We start from the raw sequence: 16468 nt of genomic DNA, 5'->3' as shown, positions 1-16468 counted from the left end.
CACCCATTTAAAACTGAGATGCGGAGGAATTTCTTCTCTGATGGTTGTAAATCTATGGAATTCTCTGTCCCAGAGAGCTGTAGGGAATGGGTCATTGAATATATTTAAGGCGGAGATAGACAGATTTTTGAGTGATAAAGGAATAAAGGGTTATGGGCAGTGGGCAGGGAAGTGGAGCTGAGTCCATGATCATTCATTTAATCTCCCAACCATCCATTGTGATAAGTACCTAACCTATTCTTACTGTTTGCCTCCCTAATGGACTTGACCAAAGAGCTACAACAACTTGCATGGGTGCAAGCTTGGCTCGATTGGTTGCTTGAGTCAGAAGGTTGTGGGTTCAAGTGCCTTTCCAGGTCTTGAGGGCATAATCTAGTCTAACACCAATGCAGTTCAGTGCTGCATTGTTAAACTTGAGGCTCTATCTGCCTGCTCATTTCCTTTCTTTACATATTCCATTTGTGTTCTAAACCCTCCAAAGAGCTGAAAGTAGCAAGGCACTGAGCTGGAGAATGGTTAATGGTGGTGACCAAAGGCATAATAGGTTTTGAGGACGTTTTTGAAGGAGGTGTGAAAAGTAGCCAAGCAGAGGGGTTTAGGGAGAGTGTTCCCGGGAGTAAGGCTAAAGCAGCTTGTTAGCCAAAGTTGGATCTGGCTGGGAATTCAAAGGAGGCCAGCGTCAGAAGGACAGAGAGTGTGTAGGAAAATAGGGTTAAAGGAGGTTGCAGAGGTAAGGAAGGAAAAGATCATGGAGAAACTGGTAAAAGAGGACAATGATTTCAAAGTTGATATGTTGGGGGATAGGGAATAAATGAAACTGTCAGGACAGAATGGATAGGGAAGCAGGACCCAGGGTCAGACAGGATGCAGCTCACAGTTTGTGAAGAGCACAGCTCAGGAGGCTTGACTAGAAGATCATTGGACACTAATAAAGTCTGGAGTTGACAAAAGTGTGGATAAGGGTTTAGCAACAGTGGGGATGAGTTAGAGGCAGCGATGAGTAATGTGAACGCAGAAGTAGGCAGCCATAGTGGTCGCTAGAATGTGTAGCTTAGCTCATGGTCAACGGGGACTGAGATTCCACACCATCAGATGGCTGGGAATAAGGATGTAGCCGTGGCTAAAGTGTAGAGTTTTTGTTGGGAACTGAACAGGATGGCTTTGGTTTTGTCAGTGTTGAGTTGAAGGAAATTCTTGCTGATCCAGGAGTTGATGTCAGCCAAGCAGTCAAACATCACAGTGGTGGGTGGTCAACGAGTAAAGTTGGTAGCAGAGAGGGACAGCTGGGTGTCATCAGCATAGACGTCGAAGATGCCTAATGCCTACAAATGATTTTGCTTAGTGGCAGCACTTAGAGGAGGAAAAGAAGGGGGGAATGGATAAAGCCTTGTGATACACTCAAGATAACCATGCTGAGGTTGGAGGAAGTAGCTATTCCTAGAGTGGAATCAAAGTGGACTGTGAAAGAGAATGGAACAGTTTACTGTCGAATGCTGATTGTGCAGGAGGGAGACACGGTGAGCTTTGTGGTGATGGGTGAGAAGCAGTCGAGTGACACGGAGTCAGGGCAAAGGTATTGGGGGAGTTGGTGGGGGCAGACCATAATGTGGGAGGAGGCAACTGAGTGGATAGCCTTAATTTTGGGGACAAGTAAATCCATCAACTCCTCACAATTAGCGTTGGAAATAAAAATTGAGGGAGCAGAGAATTGCAACCAGATGAGGTGGCTTGTCATTGGTGAAGAGGTTGGAGTTGACCTTACCTTCCAGAATAATCCTGGAATAGTTGGAGGTTTTTGACGAGGAAAAGTTGCAGTGTTGCTTTAGATGATTGTTCAATGCTGGATCTGGTTCAATCAGGCCAGCCATGTTGCAGATGCATTCCAGCCTACGGCTCTCTGCTGTAAGAAGATTGGGATTAGAATTCTACTTGAAGAACAGTGGCAGTGCCAGACAGTGAAGGACATGGAAGAGATGAGCACATCAAAAGCAGAAGAAAGGGAACTGTTGAGTAGTTGAGTGCAGCTAATGTATCAAGGTGGATGTAGAGGCAGAGGACAGGAACTTGTGACTTTGAGAGGCTGTTAAAAAGAGAGTTAGGGAATCATTTTTTTCCAGATGTACCAGGCAGGCATATGGGGGAATGTATAGCTAGGCAGAGCAACCTCTGTGAGACAAGCTTTGGTAAGGAACAGGATGTTGATGCATTAATCTGGGTTGAGATTGTAAATGATGGCTTTATTTGCAAGAGCGTAGACATTTTGAAGAATGGTGCAGAGTCGGTGGGTCTTGGGAGATCTCCATATGTTTGCAGGGAGGAAGCACAGGAGAGAGGAATGAGGAGATTGGACGGGCTGTTCTCGGAGATAGAATTGCAAGTTTGTAGATATTGCAATTCTTCAGAGGGGAGATGGGCATCCTTTGTGCTGAGATAGACGAATGAGACAGTGTGGATTGCTACTTTTGGAAATCCAGTGGCAGGAGGTGCTGTGGGTGGATGCCGAGAATAGAATGCATGGAAGCTAATGGCCAAATCAGGAGAGACTCTGAGGCCGAAATTGCCCTCCGCCCGAAGCGGGGCACACAATTCAAATTAATTGATTATTCTCTGCCCCAATCCACGGAGAATAGCAGGAAATTGGCCTCTTTAAATTTTTAAATGTAGCTGGAAGGTGTTTGGGTCGGCTGAGGGAGCGAAAGTGGTTTGGGAGCAGGGCGGAAGGCGGGCCATCCGCCTGCCTCCGGTCAGAAAGGCCTTGCAATGGACCTTAAGGAGGGGGGCAATTTCGGCCCCTCGGTCTTGGAACAGTGGCAGGAGACGTAATTAGAGGAGTAGTGACGAGTAGATTGGAGCCTGAGGCAGTAGAGTCAAGGAATGGAAAATTATTGCAACAGAGACTAAGAAAATAGTAGACAGTGGTACAAGAAGAAGCTAGGAGTCATAGCAAGAGGGGAGATAGATTTTGGTGAATCTGTGATTGAGTTAGTGGTGGGTGCCGAGCAAGCTAATTAGATTTATGAGTTTTAGAAATCCCAGTCCACTTCCTGACAGCCAATGAAATGGCATCGTAATATACCAATGTTTCTTTAATTTGTTTTCAACCTGCCTACTTCACTTCCTTGAATAGGCAGAAGGAACTAAAGCAAGCAGGTAGAAAACAAATTAATAAAACAGTAGATGAATAGTTTCTACAGTGGTCCAGGAATGGTATCTTTTATGGTGTTACATATTGTCTGGCTGAGTGCTAGTGCCATGGGAAGATTATTACTACAGCATAGAGAAGCTACCTTTAAGCAAAAAAGAGCTTACATATTCTACATTGCTAGCAGACAACAGCAAGAGGACTATTCAATATGTGCCAAAACGACCTTGTTGACAAGTATCTCAAGCTTTTAAACGAGTCCTTTTTTTTAAAGGAGTAGTGCTTAGCTTTAATCATACAGTGCCTGGAGTTGTAAATGACATGCCACTTTAGAACGGTTGGATTAGCAAATACCATAAATCATAATACTGAAGTGCATGTTAGTGTTCATTCTCTCTCTCGCCCCTCCCCTCCCATCTCTTCCCCTCGCCCCTCCCCTCCCATCTCTTCCCCTCGCCTCGCCCCTCCCCTCCCATCTCTACCCCTCGCCCCTCCCCTCCCATCTCTTCCCCTCGCCCCTCCCCTCCCATCTCTTCCCCTCGCCCCTCCCCTCCCATCTCTACCCCTCCCCTCCCATCTCTTCCCCTCTTCCCCCCCCCATCTCTTCCCCTCTTCCCCCCCATCTCTTCCCCTCTCCCTCCCCCCCATCTCTTCCCCTCTTCCCCCCCCCCATCTCTTCCCCTCTCCCCCCCCCATCTCTTCTCCTCTCCCCACCCCCCCATCTCTTCCCCTCTCCCCCCCCCCCATCTCTTCCCCTCTCCCCTCTCCCACCCCCCATCTCTTCCCCTCTCCCCCGCCCCATCTCTTCCCCTCTTCCCCTCGCCCCATCTCTTCCCCTCGCCCCATCTCTTCCCCTCCGCCCCCATCTCTTCCCCTCCGCCCCCATCTCTTCCCCTCCGCCCCCATCTCTTCCCCTCCGCCCCCATCTCTTCCCCTCCGCCCCCATCTCTTCCCCTCCGCCCCCATCTCTTCCCCTCCGCCCCCATCTCTTCCCCTCCGCCCCCATCTCTTCCCCTCCGCCCCCATCTCTTCCCCTCCGCCCCCATCTCTTCCCCTCCGCCCCCATCTCTTCCCCTCCGCCCCCATCTCTTCCCCTCCGCCCCCATCTCTTCCCCTCCGCCCCCATCTCTTCCCCTCCGCCCCCATCTCTTCCCCTCCGCCCCCATCTCTTCCCCTCCGCCCCCATCTCTTCCCCTCCGCCCCCATCTCTTCCCCTCCGCCCCCATCTCTTCCCCTCCGCCCCCATCTCTTCCCCTCCGCCCCCATCTCTTCCCCTCCGCCCCCATCTCTTCCCCTCCGCCCCCATCTCTTCCCCTCCGCCCCCATCTCTTCCCCTCCGCCCCCATCTCTTCCCCTCCGCCCCCATCTCTTCCCCTCCGCCCCCATCTCTTCCCCTCCGCCCCCATCTCTTCCCCTCCGCCCCCATCTCTTCCCCTCCGCCCCCATCTCTTCCCCTCCGCCCCCATCTCTTCCCCTCCGCCCCCATCTCTTCCCCTCCGCCCCCATCTCTTCCCCTCCGCCCCCATCTCTTCCCCTCCGCCCCCATCTCTTCCCCTCCGCCCCCATCTCTTCCCCTCCGCCCCCATCTCTTCCCCTCCGCCCCCATCTCTTCCCCTCCGCCCCCATCTCTTCCCCTCCGCCCCCATCTCTTCCCCTCCGCCCCCATCTCTTCCCCTCCGCCCCCATCTCTTCCCCTCTCCCCTCTCCCCCCCCCATCTCTTCCCCTCTCCCCTCTCCCCCCCCCATCTCGCCCCATCTCTTCCCCTCGCCCCATCTCTTCCCCTCGCCCCATCTCTTCCCCTCGCCCCATCTCTTCCCCTCCGCCCCCATCTCTTCCCCTCCGCCCCCATCTCTTCCCCTCCGCCCCCATCTCTTCCCCTCCGCCCCCATCTCTTCCCCTCCGCCCCCATCTCTTCCCCTCCGCCCCCATCTCTTCCCCTCCGCCCCCATCTCTTCCCCTCCGCCCCCATCTCTTCCCCTCCGCCCCCATCTCTTCCCCTCCGCCCCCATCTCTTCCCCTCCGCCCCCATCTCTTCCCCTCCGCCCCCATCTCTTCCCCTCCGCCCCCATCTCTTCCCCTCCGCCCCCATCTCTTCCCCTCCGCCCCCATCTTTTCCCCTCCCCCCCCATCTCTTCCCCTCCCCCCCCATCTCTTCCCCTCTTCCCCCCCCCCCATCTCTTCCCCTCTTCCCCCCCCCCCATCTCTTCCCCTCTTCCCCCCCCCATCTCTTCCCCTCTTCCCCCCCCCATCTCTTCCCCTCTTCCCCCCCCCATCTCTTCCCCTCTCCCCCCCCCATCTCTTCCCCTCTCCCCCCCCATCTCTTCCCCTCTCCCCCCCCCCCATCTCTTCCCCTCTCCCCTCTCCCCCCCCCCCATCTCTTCCCCACCTCCCCTCTCCCCCCCCCCCCTCATCTCTTCCCCACCTCCCCTCCGCCCCATCTCTTCCCCTCCGCCCCATCTCTTCCCCTCCGCCCCCATCTCTTCCCCTCCGCCCCCATCTCTTCCCCTCCGCCCCCATCTCTTCCCCTCCGCCCCCATCTCTTCCCCTCCGCCCCCATCTCTTCCCCTCCGCCCCCATCTCTTCCCCTCCGCCCCCCCTCTCCCCTTCCCCTCCACCACTCTCTTTCCCCTGCCACCTTCCCCTCCTCCCCTCCCCTCTCTTTTCCACATTCTCTCTACTCCCCTCGCGACCCCCCTCTTTCTCTCTCTGTTCCCTCCTACCCCCTTTCTCTCTCTCTCCCCTTTCCTCCCACCCCCTTTCTCTCTCTCTCCCCTTCCCTCCCTTTCTCTCCCTCCTGCCTCCTCCTCTCTTTCCCCTCCCGTCCTCTATCTCACCTCCTGCCCCTCTCTCTCCCCTGCCACCCCTCTCTACCCTCCCGCCTTGCTCTTTCTCCCTCCCGTCTCCCGCTCTCTCCTCTCCCGTCTGTCTCTCTCTACCCTCCGATCTCTCTCTCTCTCTCTCTCTCTCTCTCTCTCTCCTCCCGTCTCTCTCTCTCTCTCTCTCTCTCCCCTATCCTCCCCTCACGCATCCTTGCTTTTTCCTCACCCCGCTCTCGTCCCCCACTCTCTCCCGCACCCCGTCCCCCACTCTTTCCCGCACCACCTCCCTCCTCTTTCCCGCACCACCTCCCTCCTCTTTCCCGCACCACCTCCCTCCTCTTTCCCCCACCACCCGTCTCCTCTCCCGCCCCCCCCTCTCCTCTCCCGCCCCTCTTCTCTCCCATCCCCCGTCCCCCCTCTCTCTCCCATCCCCCGTCCCCCCTCTCTCTCCCATCCCCCGTCCCCCCTCTCTCTCCCATCCCCCGTCCCCCCTCTCTCTCCCATCCCCCGCCTCCGATCCTGTCCTCTCTTTCCCCCCCCCCCCCGCCCCAAACCCCCACACCCCCTACCACCTATTTAAAGTTGCTTATAGTGTGTTCATGTTTGCATGACAATTCTTTGGAAAACAAATAGAATAAGCTGCGAGAACAAAGCACTTTTAATAAATATCAGGTAAATTCTGACTTTGTTTTGGATTGGTGTGAATGTTGCATTGAGACTACATTTATTTTTTCAGATAAGACAGCGTGTGCACCAGATCCTGAATATGCGAGGTGGTTCTACCAAAGTGGTTAGACACATCATGAGAGGTATGATCAGAAAGTTTTCAGCAACAGAAAAGTCCATTAATTCCTAATACATTCATTCTCGTTTTTCTACTCTACACTCAATTACCTGATTTTTCAATAAAGCCTTCCTTGTCCAGAAATTAATCCAATTGTCCCTTGAACTTGCTTATGCTATCCAGTTAGTAGCATTCTCTGAAAATGTCCATCTATTATTACTCATTCGATGAAAATGTTCTGCTTGGCTTCCCTTGCTCGAACTTAATTTTAACTCCTGATATTTGAATGTTTTGTCCTAGTTACCTGCATCAGTTTTGTCAGTCCACTTTGGATCCGTGAGGTTCCAATATTATTAGAATAGCAGTGCAATGCCAGGTTAGATCTTGGACAACTAAGTCAACTGCAAATTATTCTGAGCCAACATACGTTACTCGCCTGGTGCCAGTGTGCATTGTTGTTTTTATATCACTTTATCTGGATGTTCTAACTTCATACCTGTCCTTTGCAACCGTACATTAATCCTATAGAGCACGAGAGCAGTGCCAACATATTTCACTCCTGCTATACGAACTGTGAAATTCCAATAGGTGGCTTTTTACTCTACACATAGTTGGCTGTACTGATATTAAAAGAAGCAGAACATACCCATTAACTTTGTAGGAGCTAAAAGATTTTTTCCATTTGCTAGAAACTTTTTTTTGATTGATTTGTATTTGTGCATGTTTCATTGGATACATGTGAAAAATGGTGTGTTTTGACAGATGTGTTTTCAAGAATGAGTTAATTATAAGTGTGTTGATGAGAACACTGGCAAGCTTACCTGCCACTGTTTTTAAGGAGATCAATTTATTCTGTGAATAGAGCAGTGTTGTTGGGCAATCCATGCAGGCTAATGCATGTGCTCTGTCACAGTCACCAGCCTGACCTCAGCACAGCCTGTCTACTTCTGTGAAGTTTTCATTTACAGCATTTTATAGTGAAATCCTTTAGTGGCTACAGTCTGTTCAAATTAGTGGTCTGCTCTTAGAGGGCGGAATATTGTAAATGGAAAAGCTCTCTTTGTTCTTCCCCATTAATGTCTGCATTGTATGCTGCTTAATTGCAATATATTCCCTTTCTCTGTCATGGACTCCATGGTAATCTATGGGAATCTGCGAATATAGATTACTTGGGGTGTATATCTAAGACGAAAAATTGATTGGGCAAATCAAATTGGCAAAAGATAGCCTTGAGGAAGAGTTCATAGAATGTATGCGGGATGGTTTCTTAGAACAATACGTTGCGGAACCAACCAGGGAGCAGGCTATTTTAGATCTGGTAATGTGTAATGAAAGGGAATTAATTAATCTCATAGCAGAGGATCCTCTTGGGAAGAGTGATCATAGCATGGTAGAATTTCAAATTCAATTGGAGGGTGAGAAAGCTAGGTCTCAAACTAGTGTCCTGAACTTAAATAAAGGCAATTACATCATCATCATAGGCAGTCCCTCGAATCGAGGATGACTTGCTTCCACGTCAAGAAGTTCACAGGTGTTTCAATGAAGGACCTAAAATTCCAGGTCCCGAACTAAATCTTGAAGTGTGAAAGATGCATGTGCGTGGATTTTTTTAACGTGTGGTGGCTGTTGCGCACTGGAGCTCAGCCCCCGGCAATTACAAAGTTATGAAGGCAGAGTTGGCTAAAGTGGACTGGGAAAATAAAATAAAGGGTAAGACGGCAGATAACCAGTGGCAAACATTTAAGAAGATATTTCATAACTCTCAGCAAAGATATATTACAGTGAGAAAGAAAGGTGACTAACTAAGGAAGTAAAGGATGGTATCAAATTGGAAACAAAGGCATACAATGTTGCAAAGAATAGTGGAAAGCCAGAGGATTGGGGAATTTTTAGGAACCAGCAAAGGACGGCTAAAAAAATGATAGAGAGGAGATAGTTTGTGTAAACTAGCAAGAAATGTAAAAACAGACAGCAAGAGCTTTTACAGGTATATAAAAAGGAAGCGAGTTGCTAAAGTAAACGTTGGTCCCTTAGAAGATGAGACTGGGGAATTAATAATGGGAAACAGGGAAATGGCAGAGACTTTGAACAAATATTTTGTATCGGTCTTCATGCAAGAAGACAATAAAAGCATCCCAAAAATTGGTAATCAAGGGGTTATTGTGGAGGAGAACTTAAAATAATCACTATCACTGGAGAAACGGTATTGGGCAAATTAAAGATGGACAAGTCACCTGGACCTGATGACCTGCATTCTCGAGTTTTAAAATAAGTGGCTGCAGAGATAGTGGATGCATTGGTTGTAATCTACCAAAATTCCCTGGATTCTGGAGAGGTCCCAGCAGATTGGAAAACCCCTATTTAAGAAAGGAGGGAGACAGAAAGCAGGAAACTATAGACCAGTTAGCCTAATATATATCATTGGGAAAATGCTGGAGTCCATTATTAAGAAAGTAGTAGCGGGACATTTAGAAAATCATATGCAGTCAAGCAGAGTCAGCATGGTTTTATGAAAGGAAAATCATGTTTGACAAATTTGCTGGAGTTTTTTGAGGATGTAACGAGCAGGGTGGATAAAGGGGAACCAGTAGATGTAGTGTATTTGGATTTCCCGAAGGCATTCGATAAAGTGCCACATAAAAGGGTACTGCACAAGATAAGAGCTCACGGAGTTGGAGGTAATACAATAGCATGGATTGAGGATTGGCTAACTATAACAGAAAACAGAGATTCGGGATAATTGGGTCATTTTCAGGTTGGCAAACTGTAACTAGTGGGGTGCCACAGGGATCGGTGCTAGGGCCTCAACTATTTACAATCTATATTAATGACTTGGATGAAGGGACCGAGTGTAATGTAGCCAGGTTTGCTGATGATACAAAGATGGGTGGGAAAGCAAATTGTGAGTAGGTCACAAATAATCTGCGAAGGGATATAGACAGGCTAAGTGATTGGGCAAAAATTTGGCAGATGGAGTATAATTTGGGAAAATGTGAGGTTATCCACTTTGGCAGAGATAATAGAAAAGCAAATTATAATTTAAATGGAGAAAAATTGCAAAGTGCTTCAGTACAGAGGGACCTGGGGGTCCTTGTGCATGAAACACAAAAAGTTAGCATGCAGGTACAGCAAGTAATTAGGAAAGCCAATGGAATGTTGGCCTTTATTGCAAGGAGGATGGAGTATAAAAGTAAGAAAGCCCTGCTACAACTGTACAGGCCATTGGTGAGACCACACCTGGAGTACTGCCTACAGTATTGGTCTCCTTATTTAAGGAGGGATATACATGCATTGGAGGCAGATCAGAGAAGGTTCACAAAGTTGATTCCTGAGATGAAGAGGTTGTCATATGAAGAAAGATTGAGCAGGTTGGACCTACACTCATTGGAGTTTAGAAGACTGAGAGATGATCTTATTGAAACGTATAAGATTCTGAGGGGGCTTGACAGGGTAGATGCAGAGAGGATGTTTCCTCTCGTGGTGGAATCTCGAACTAGGGGGCAGAGTTTCAGAATAAGGGGTCGCCCATTTAAAACGAAAAGAGGAAGAATTTCTTTTCTGAGGGTTGTGAATCTTTGGAATTCTCTGCCCCAGTGAGTTGTGAAGGCTGGGTCATTGAATATATTTAAGGTGGAGATAGACAGATTTTTTGAAGGATAAGGGAGTTGAGGCTTATGGGGAGAAGGCACGGAAGTGGAGTTGAGGCCAAGATCAGATCAGCCATGATCTTATTGAATGAAGAAGCAGACTCGAGGGGCCAGATGGCCTACTCCTGCTATTTCTTATGTTCTTATAAATGCAGTGCGTTGTTAATCATTTGTGATATTATGGTACAGGGTACCATGTAATCAGAAATCTATTAATGCACTTTTTGATATTGACATAAGGTGCTTCCGGTTTATAAGGGGAAAAGAATGGCATTTATACTGTGGAATAGTCTGAAGTTGAACAAATTTAGTTGACTTGAATATAAATTACCTTTAATTACAATGTTTTCTTTGTAAAGGATGATGATTTATGTGATGCCTCCCCAGTGTGTATTAGACTGTTTATAATGATTTTATTTTTCTCCTGGAAGCTGCTCCTGTATCTTTAACCACCTACGGTTGCCGTACAATAACTTCTTAATTTTGAGCTGCACTGATGTGATGCAATGTAGCGTAGCTATTTTTAAAGTAGGCTGTTTCTGGAGAAAATAAACACCTTTGTAATGGGACTGGATTGTAGCCTTTCCCTTCAGAATTTTGCAGAATTCTATGGCTGCAATAACGTAGAGGGACAGTGGTTAATATTTCAATAAATGTCTGTTCTATATTATTTATCCGACACTTAAGCGATTCTAAGCAGTGTTTAATCTTAGATCATTACAGCAGAAATGGCTGCTTCCCCTTGCATAACATTGTCTTTCAGGGAAGACTACTTTTGGTTTGTCAAACACAGCAGAAAATCATACATAAACAACCCACGCTGGGACAGTATACCACTCTGTAAACTTATTTACTGGAATATTCGTACTATTATTGCATGCAAATAGATACTTGTGGTTTTATATTACACACATTTGGGCTAATTTGCCTGTGACTATGACAGTCTTTGGGCCCGGAGGGAGTGCATAATGCTTCAGACGCAGCTGAAGAATAATAGATTGTGGGTTCATTAACTGCACGTTCACAGCCTAATAAGTTTGTGTTTGTTTTATTACATCCCCCAGCTATGTGTGAAGCGCACTCCCATGACAAATGTGTTGAAATCAGCTGTAAAGCAGACCCAGCTCAGCTCTTAGAGTACTGAAGTGGTTCATTTTAGTAGGAGCTCTGCTCTCCTAGGAGCAGGTATACATCAGTGCTGGAAACCATATTTATAGGAAGCCAAGGATTTCTGAATGTCAACTCTGAAAATTACTGCTTAAACAGTAACTTTTGAAGGCCATCATAGGCTGTATGCTAAAATTATTGCAAAATGTGCACGAGCTTTTAAGGATTTTCCAATGGGTTCATGAAAGAGAAATGTAAAAGATTTTACAAAGCTTCTGAAATTTGTATAATTTGTCACCAAAGCAGTAGAACCCCCCACTGTCTTGAGTTTCAACATGAGGATAGTTTTTTTTTATTCATTCATAACAGAATCTTTTACGTCCATCTGACAAAGCCTCCCTTGTTTTAACATTTTGTCTGACAAGTAGCATCTCTGACAATGCAGCACTCACTCAATGCCGCACTGAGGTGTCAGCCTAGATTATATTCTCAAATCCTGGAATGAAACCGTTACATCCAATATGGTTCCTTGCACTCAGAGAGAATATGCAAGTTACCTTCAGAGGATAAGAAAATATGATAAAGCGAGATAATAAATTGTCGACATTCTTCAGATGGTTGTCAGTTCTATTGCAGCCTAAATTTGGTTGTCATTGATCTTGGCTGTCTTCTTTGGTAGGATTTTGCTGTTTGTTGGCTGAATTGCGAACGAAAGTATGTCTCAGTAATTGGGTTCTCCCTTTCAGCACAAAGGGAAGTCTCTCACTGGACCAGTCTCTTGCCCACTAAGGTGCCCGTTTTACTATATTACTGAGCAAATTGCTGACAGTGCATCACGCAAGCTGTCTCACCACATCAGCTGAATGAGAGGGCGCAGAGAAAGGCAACAGTGGCGGAACTGAAAATAACTGGGAGGAACAAACAAACTCCAGACCTGGATTATTGATGGAAGTGGCAATGAGAATTGACAAAACATGCAGTATATATGAACAGACCAGAAAGGCCTACATTTCTGAAATGTACGTGAAAATGTGCAAAAATTCAGATGTAAATGGTCTCAATTTGTATCAAGTTACAGTATTGCTATTTTGTCTACCCTTGATGGCCACTTCCAATATTGTCCATGAAAAGAATGGATGCTCATATCCCAATCAAGATACCATTTTGTGCCAACAAAAAAAAAAATTCTATCTAAATCTTTTTCCTGCCTTAAAAACAAAGACTGGTGTGCTGACATGGTCCTGTTTCAATTAGGTCCTATCTTTGAACAGATCTGCACACCTGTTGGAAGTTGCTCTATCTAAATCTTGGGTCTTGCCTGCACCATTTTAAATTTTTGAAAAAGATCCTTATCCACTGGTTAACACAAACCCAAATTTTACTTTTCTCACCATTATACTCATGAGGAAAGGGCTGAGAGAAACTGATAGTTATCTGAACCTGGGAGCATTTGAGATTTTGCAGTTGCCTATGGGCAGTAAGGAAAAGAGACCAAAATATTTTTTTTCCTGATTCCGGCACTGTTGGAAAAATAAGGATTTAAATCAGGTTACAGCTTCAATGTATATCTGGATCCATTCACCACAAACTTTTGTTGAAAATGTTTGTGCATTCCTTTAAATTGGTCAAATTTAATCACTGCACTGCTGAGATTACTAGAATTTAATAACATCTAGTGATCTGTTCAAATTTTAGTGAATTGGAATTCCTCTGTATATAAAAAAGCTTTAATTATGCAGGCATACTCTGAAATAGATTTGCTTTTAATTGCTCATCATAAAATTAGCCAGGCAAAAACTCTCAGCCACATTTTTAAGTTCCTCTGCCACCCTATAAAATAAAATGATCTGTGACACCGTACTTTTTGAAATCAGATTGAATACATTTCATCACATAAAATCAATATTGGCAGATGGCGGTTTGGCAAGTGTCCCGAGTATTCTCTGAGATGCCACACAGACTAACATCGTCTTTCAGAAGAGCAAAGCCAACTTTGAAATTCCAGTAAAATCCTTAAATGGGAAACATCCAGACAGATCAAAAGCCTGATTCTGTAAAACGGAACTGATTTCTGGAAAAGGGCATATGGGGAGGTTAACAGAGGACCAGGATCAGCTTTGATTGTGGTGTCGATCAGTCAAAATAGCTTGCCCACACTGACTGTTAAGGCCACATAAGAATAGCCATCGGCCAAAATACTGGGGGCTTGCTGGGACCCCTGAAACATGACCTTTTTATGAGTCAATGCTTCTATGAGAAAAGGTGAAGAAAGAGAAGAAAATTGTGGAGAGAAGCAAATATAAAAATAAATTGCTCCCAATTAGCATTAGCCATCACTTGCAGTCTATGAGGAGGAGAAACACGAGACTGTTCTATAATAATATAAATTAAGTACTGAGGCACTTTAGTTTCTAAACAATGTGCATGTTTCTAAGATAGGTATTCTAATATAGAATTATAAAAATATGCAAATATTTCTTAGTTTATGCCCAAGAACATGAATTAATAGAGCATTATAGACACCTGAGTGGTCATATATTTTTCTAGTAAATTAGCAGTACGTCACTTAAGTTTGACAAAATTCCTCATGCATACAGAAGTGTGTAATAGCTAAATTGCAAGTAGTTTTCATGATTGAATATGTTTCTCTTTCCTGAATATAAAATGCAAATTTTACAAGTTCTACTCAACATAATAATGACAAATTATAACTGCAGCCGCTCAAGTTCTGCATTGCAAATAATTAGAGTTTGGGGTTTGCAGCTTATTTGAAAGAAACTCAATAGAGTTGAATTTGTACCTCATTCCTAGGTGGTGTCATGTCAGTAACATATTGTCACATCAATACCTGGCATCACAGTGTGTCCTGATCTTGGCCGCATCACGGTGGTGAGTTTCTGAATGGAAGCAAAGAACATGCTGTAAAGAAGGGAAAGAGTGCTGATGATGATTCGTTGCATAATTTTAAAGCTGGCTAATGCTGCAGTGACACTACCAGTTGTGTACCCATGAAACATGGTTTCAGGTGCATAGCCACATGAATGTGGCATATTGGTATAACTCTGAAGTAGGATTGTGATCTAGCATTTGAGGTCACTAAATTAAGTGCAGTGTAACTCCAGTCTGGTGTGCGGCCTAATTTTAAAATTGCTCAGAATCCATTGAACTTCTCTGGAACTTTACAAATTGACTTTTGGCTCTTCAGTATTGAGAGATGTACGCCTCTTGCATAATCTCTCATAGCATTAAAACTTAATCACTTAAGTGGACTCTATTGTCACTGAGCTCAATGCAAGGTGTATTCGACTGTAAAATTTAGGACTTCTGGCTGAGCATCATGTTATCATCATCATCATAGGCAGTCCTTTGAAATCGAGGAAGACTTGCTTCCACTCTAAAAGTGAGTTCTTAGGTGACTGAAAAGTCCAATACAGGAATTACAGTCTCTGTCACAGAGAGGACAGAGTCGTTGAAGGAAAGGGTGGGTGGGACGTCTGGTTTGCCGCACGCTCCTTCCACTGCCTGTGCTTGCTTTCTGCATGCTCTCGACGACGAGACTCGAGGTGCTCAGCGCCCTCCCGGATGCTCTTCCTCCACTACTAAGGGCGGTCTTTGGCCAGGGACTCCCAGGTGTCGGTGGGGATGTTGCATTTTGTCAAGCAGGCTTTGAGGGTGTTCTTGAAACGTTTCCTCTGCCCACCTGGGGCTCGCTTGCTGTGTAGGCAGACGTCAATGACAAGGTTCAACACCGCCGCCAGTGTGCCAGTGAGGAAGAGAGTGTTCGAAGATCAGGCCCTCAAATCTTATGGTCTACAGGGCTGTAGTGATACCCGCCCTCATGTATGGCTCAGAGATGTGGACCTTATACAGTAGACACCTCAAATCGCTGGAGAAATACCACCAACGATGTCTCCGCAAGATCATGCTAGACACCAGTACGTCCAGTGTAGCTTTAGTCTGAGTACCTTTGATAGTTGCTGCATGCAATAAGCGTACCTGATCCTGGGTACATCTCGGCAAGATTTGCAATGCAGAATGGCACAGTGCTGCAAAAGCGAGAGAGATTTCACACCTCATTTGAGATGCAGCTGAGCTGATAATGACTGCTGCACATCTCGTTCTTGAGTGTTGAGATTCTATGATCACTTGACTGATTTGATTGAGAAATTTGCATCGAATCTACTGCGATACCTGAAATAAGTAGAGATGGAGAGACATTGGGACTTGTAAAATGTCTGCTAGAAAGTTGCTCCAACGAGTGATATGCTACTAACTTGCTGAAAGAATCTGGTTTTGAATTAAAACTTTGATATAGATTGGGATATAATTTATATGTGCTCACTAATCTCTTGTGGTATGGTTCACGGAGAGTTAAAAGATACGTTGTTTTATGCCGGGTAACGTACGGTATATTAGGGGGATTGAATAAATTAAATTGTGTTTTAATTGCTCAATATTATGGGAGTTTTAGCAGCATTTTTGTGTTTGTATTATGATTATATTCATATTGTTTAGATTATGTTTCTTTAGCTATATATGTTTTATATGCTACCATTTTTAAAGCCTAGGTTGTGCAGAAAGGTGTCCAGGTTACAAGTAATAGGAGGTATATAACAGTATTGAGGAATGAGGGTTTGGTGGTATTGAGCAGGTGCTCCAGATCTGGGAGCACTGGGTGGGTGTGGGGGGAGCAGAGCTTTGGATGTCCTTTGGTTTGGGAGTGGTGTGTTGAGAGTCTTAAAATCTTAGAAGGATTCTGGTGGGTGGCAGTCTGGAAACATGGGAGTAAGTCATGAAGTCTGGGGGAAAATGGGAAGTAGACGATGATATTTGGGAGCAAAGTACAGAATGCTATGATCTGGAATCAATGGCAGGGAATCCTGGACGTGTGGAGGGAAGTGGTTTCTGGGTTCAGGAATACTGGAGCAGAGGGTCCAAGGGATTTGGAGGTCATGAAGCACTGAGAGC

At 46.0% G+C, this 16468-nt stretch overlaps 1 protein-coding gene across 1 annotated transcript in view; it reads left to right on the top strand.

Annotated features, from left to right (window-relative positions):
- ctnnbl1 (catenin, beta like 1) overlaps window positions 1-16468 on the top strand; it is a 248412-nt gene that overhangs the window by 194044 nt on the left and 37900 nt on the right. The window contains exon 15 of the mRNA XM_070894879.1: window positions 6699-6771. Within this exon, the coding sequence (XP_070750980.1) occupies window positions 6699-6771 (73 nt within the window). The remainder of the gene's footprint in view (window positions 1-6698; window positions 6772-16468) is intronic.

Source organism: Pristiophorus japonicus, chromosome 12 (assembly GCF_044704955.1).
Source record: "Pristiophorus japonicus isolate sPriJap1 chromosome 12, sPriJap1.hap1, whole genome shotgun sequence".
In the NCBI taxonomy this organism is placed as follows: domain Eukaryota; kingdom Metazoa; phylum Chordata; class Chondrichthyes; family Pristiophoridae; genus Pristiophorus; species Pristiophorus japonicus.
This window is presented reverse-complemented; position numbering and strand designations above follow the sequence as displayed.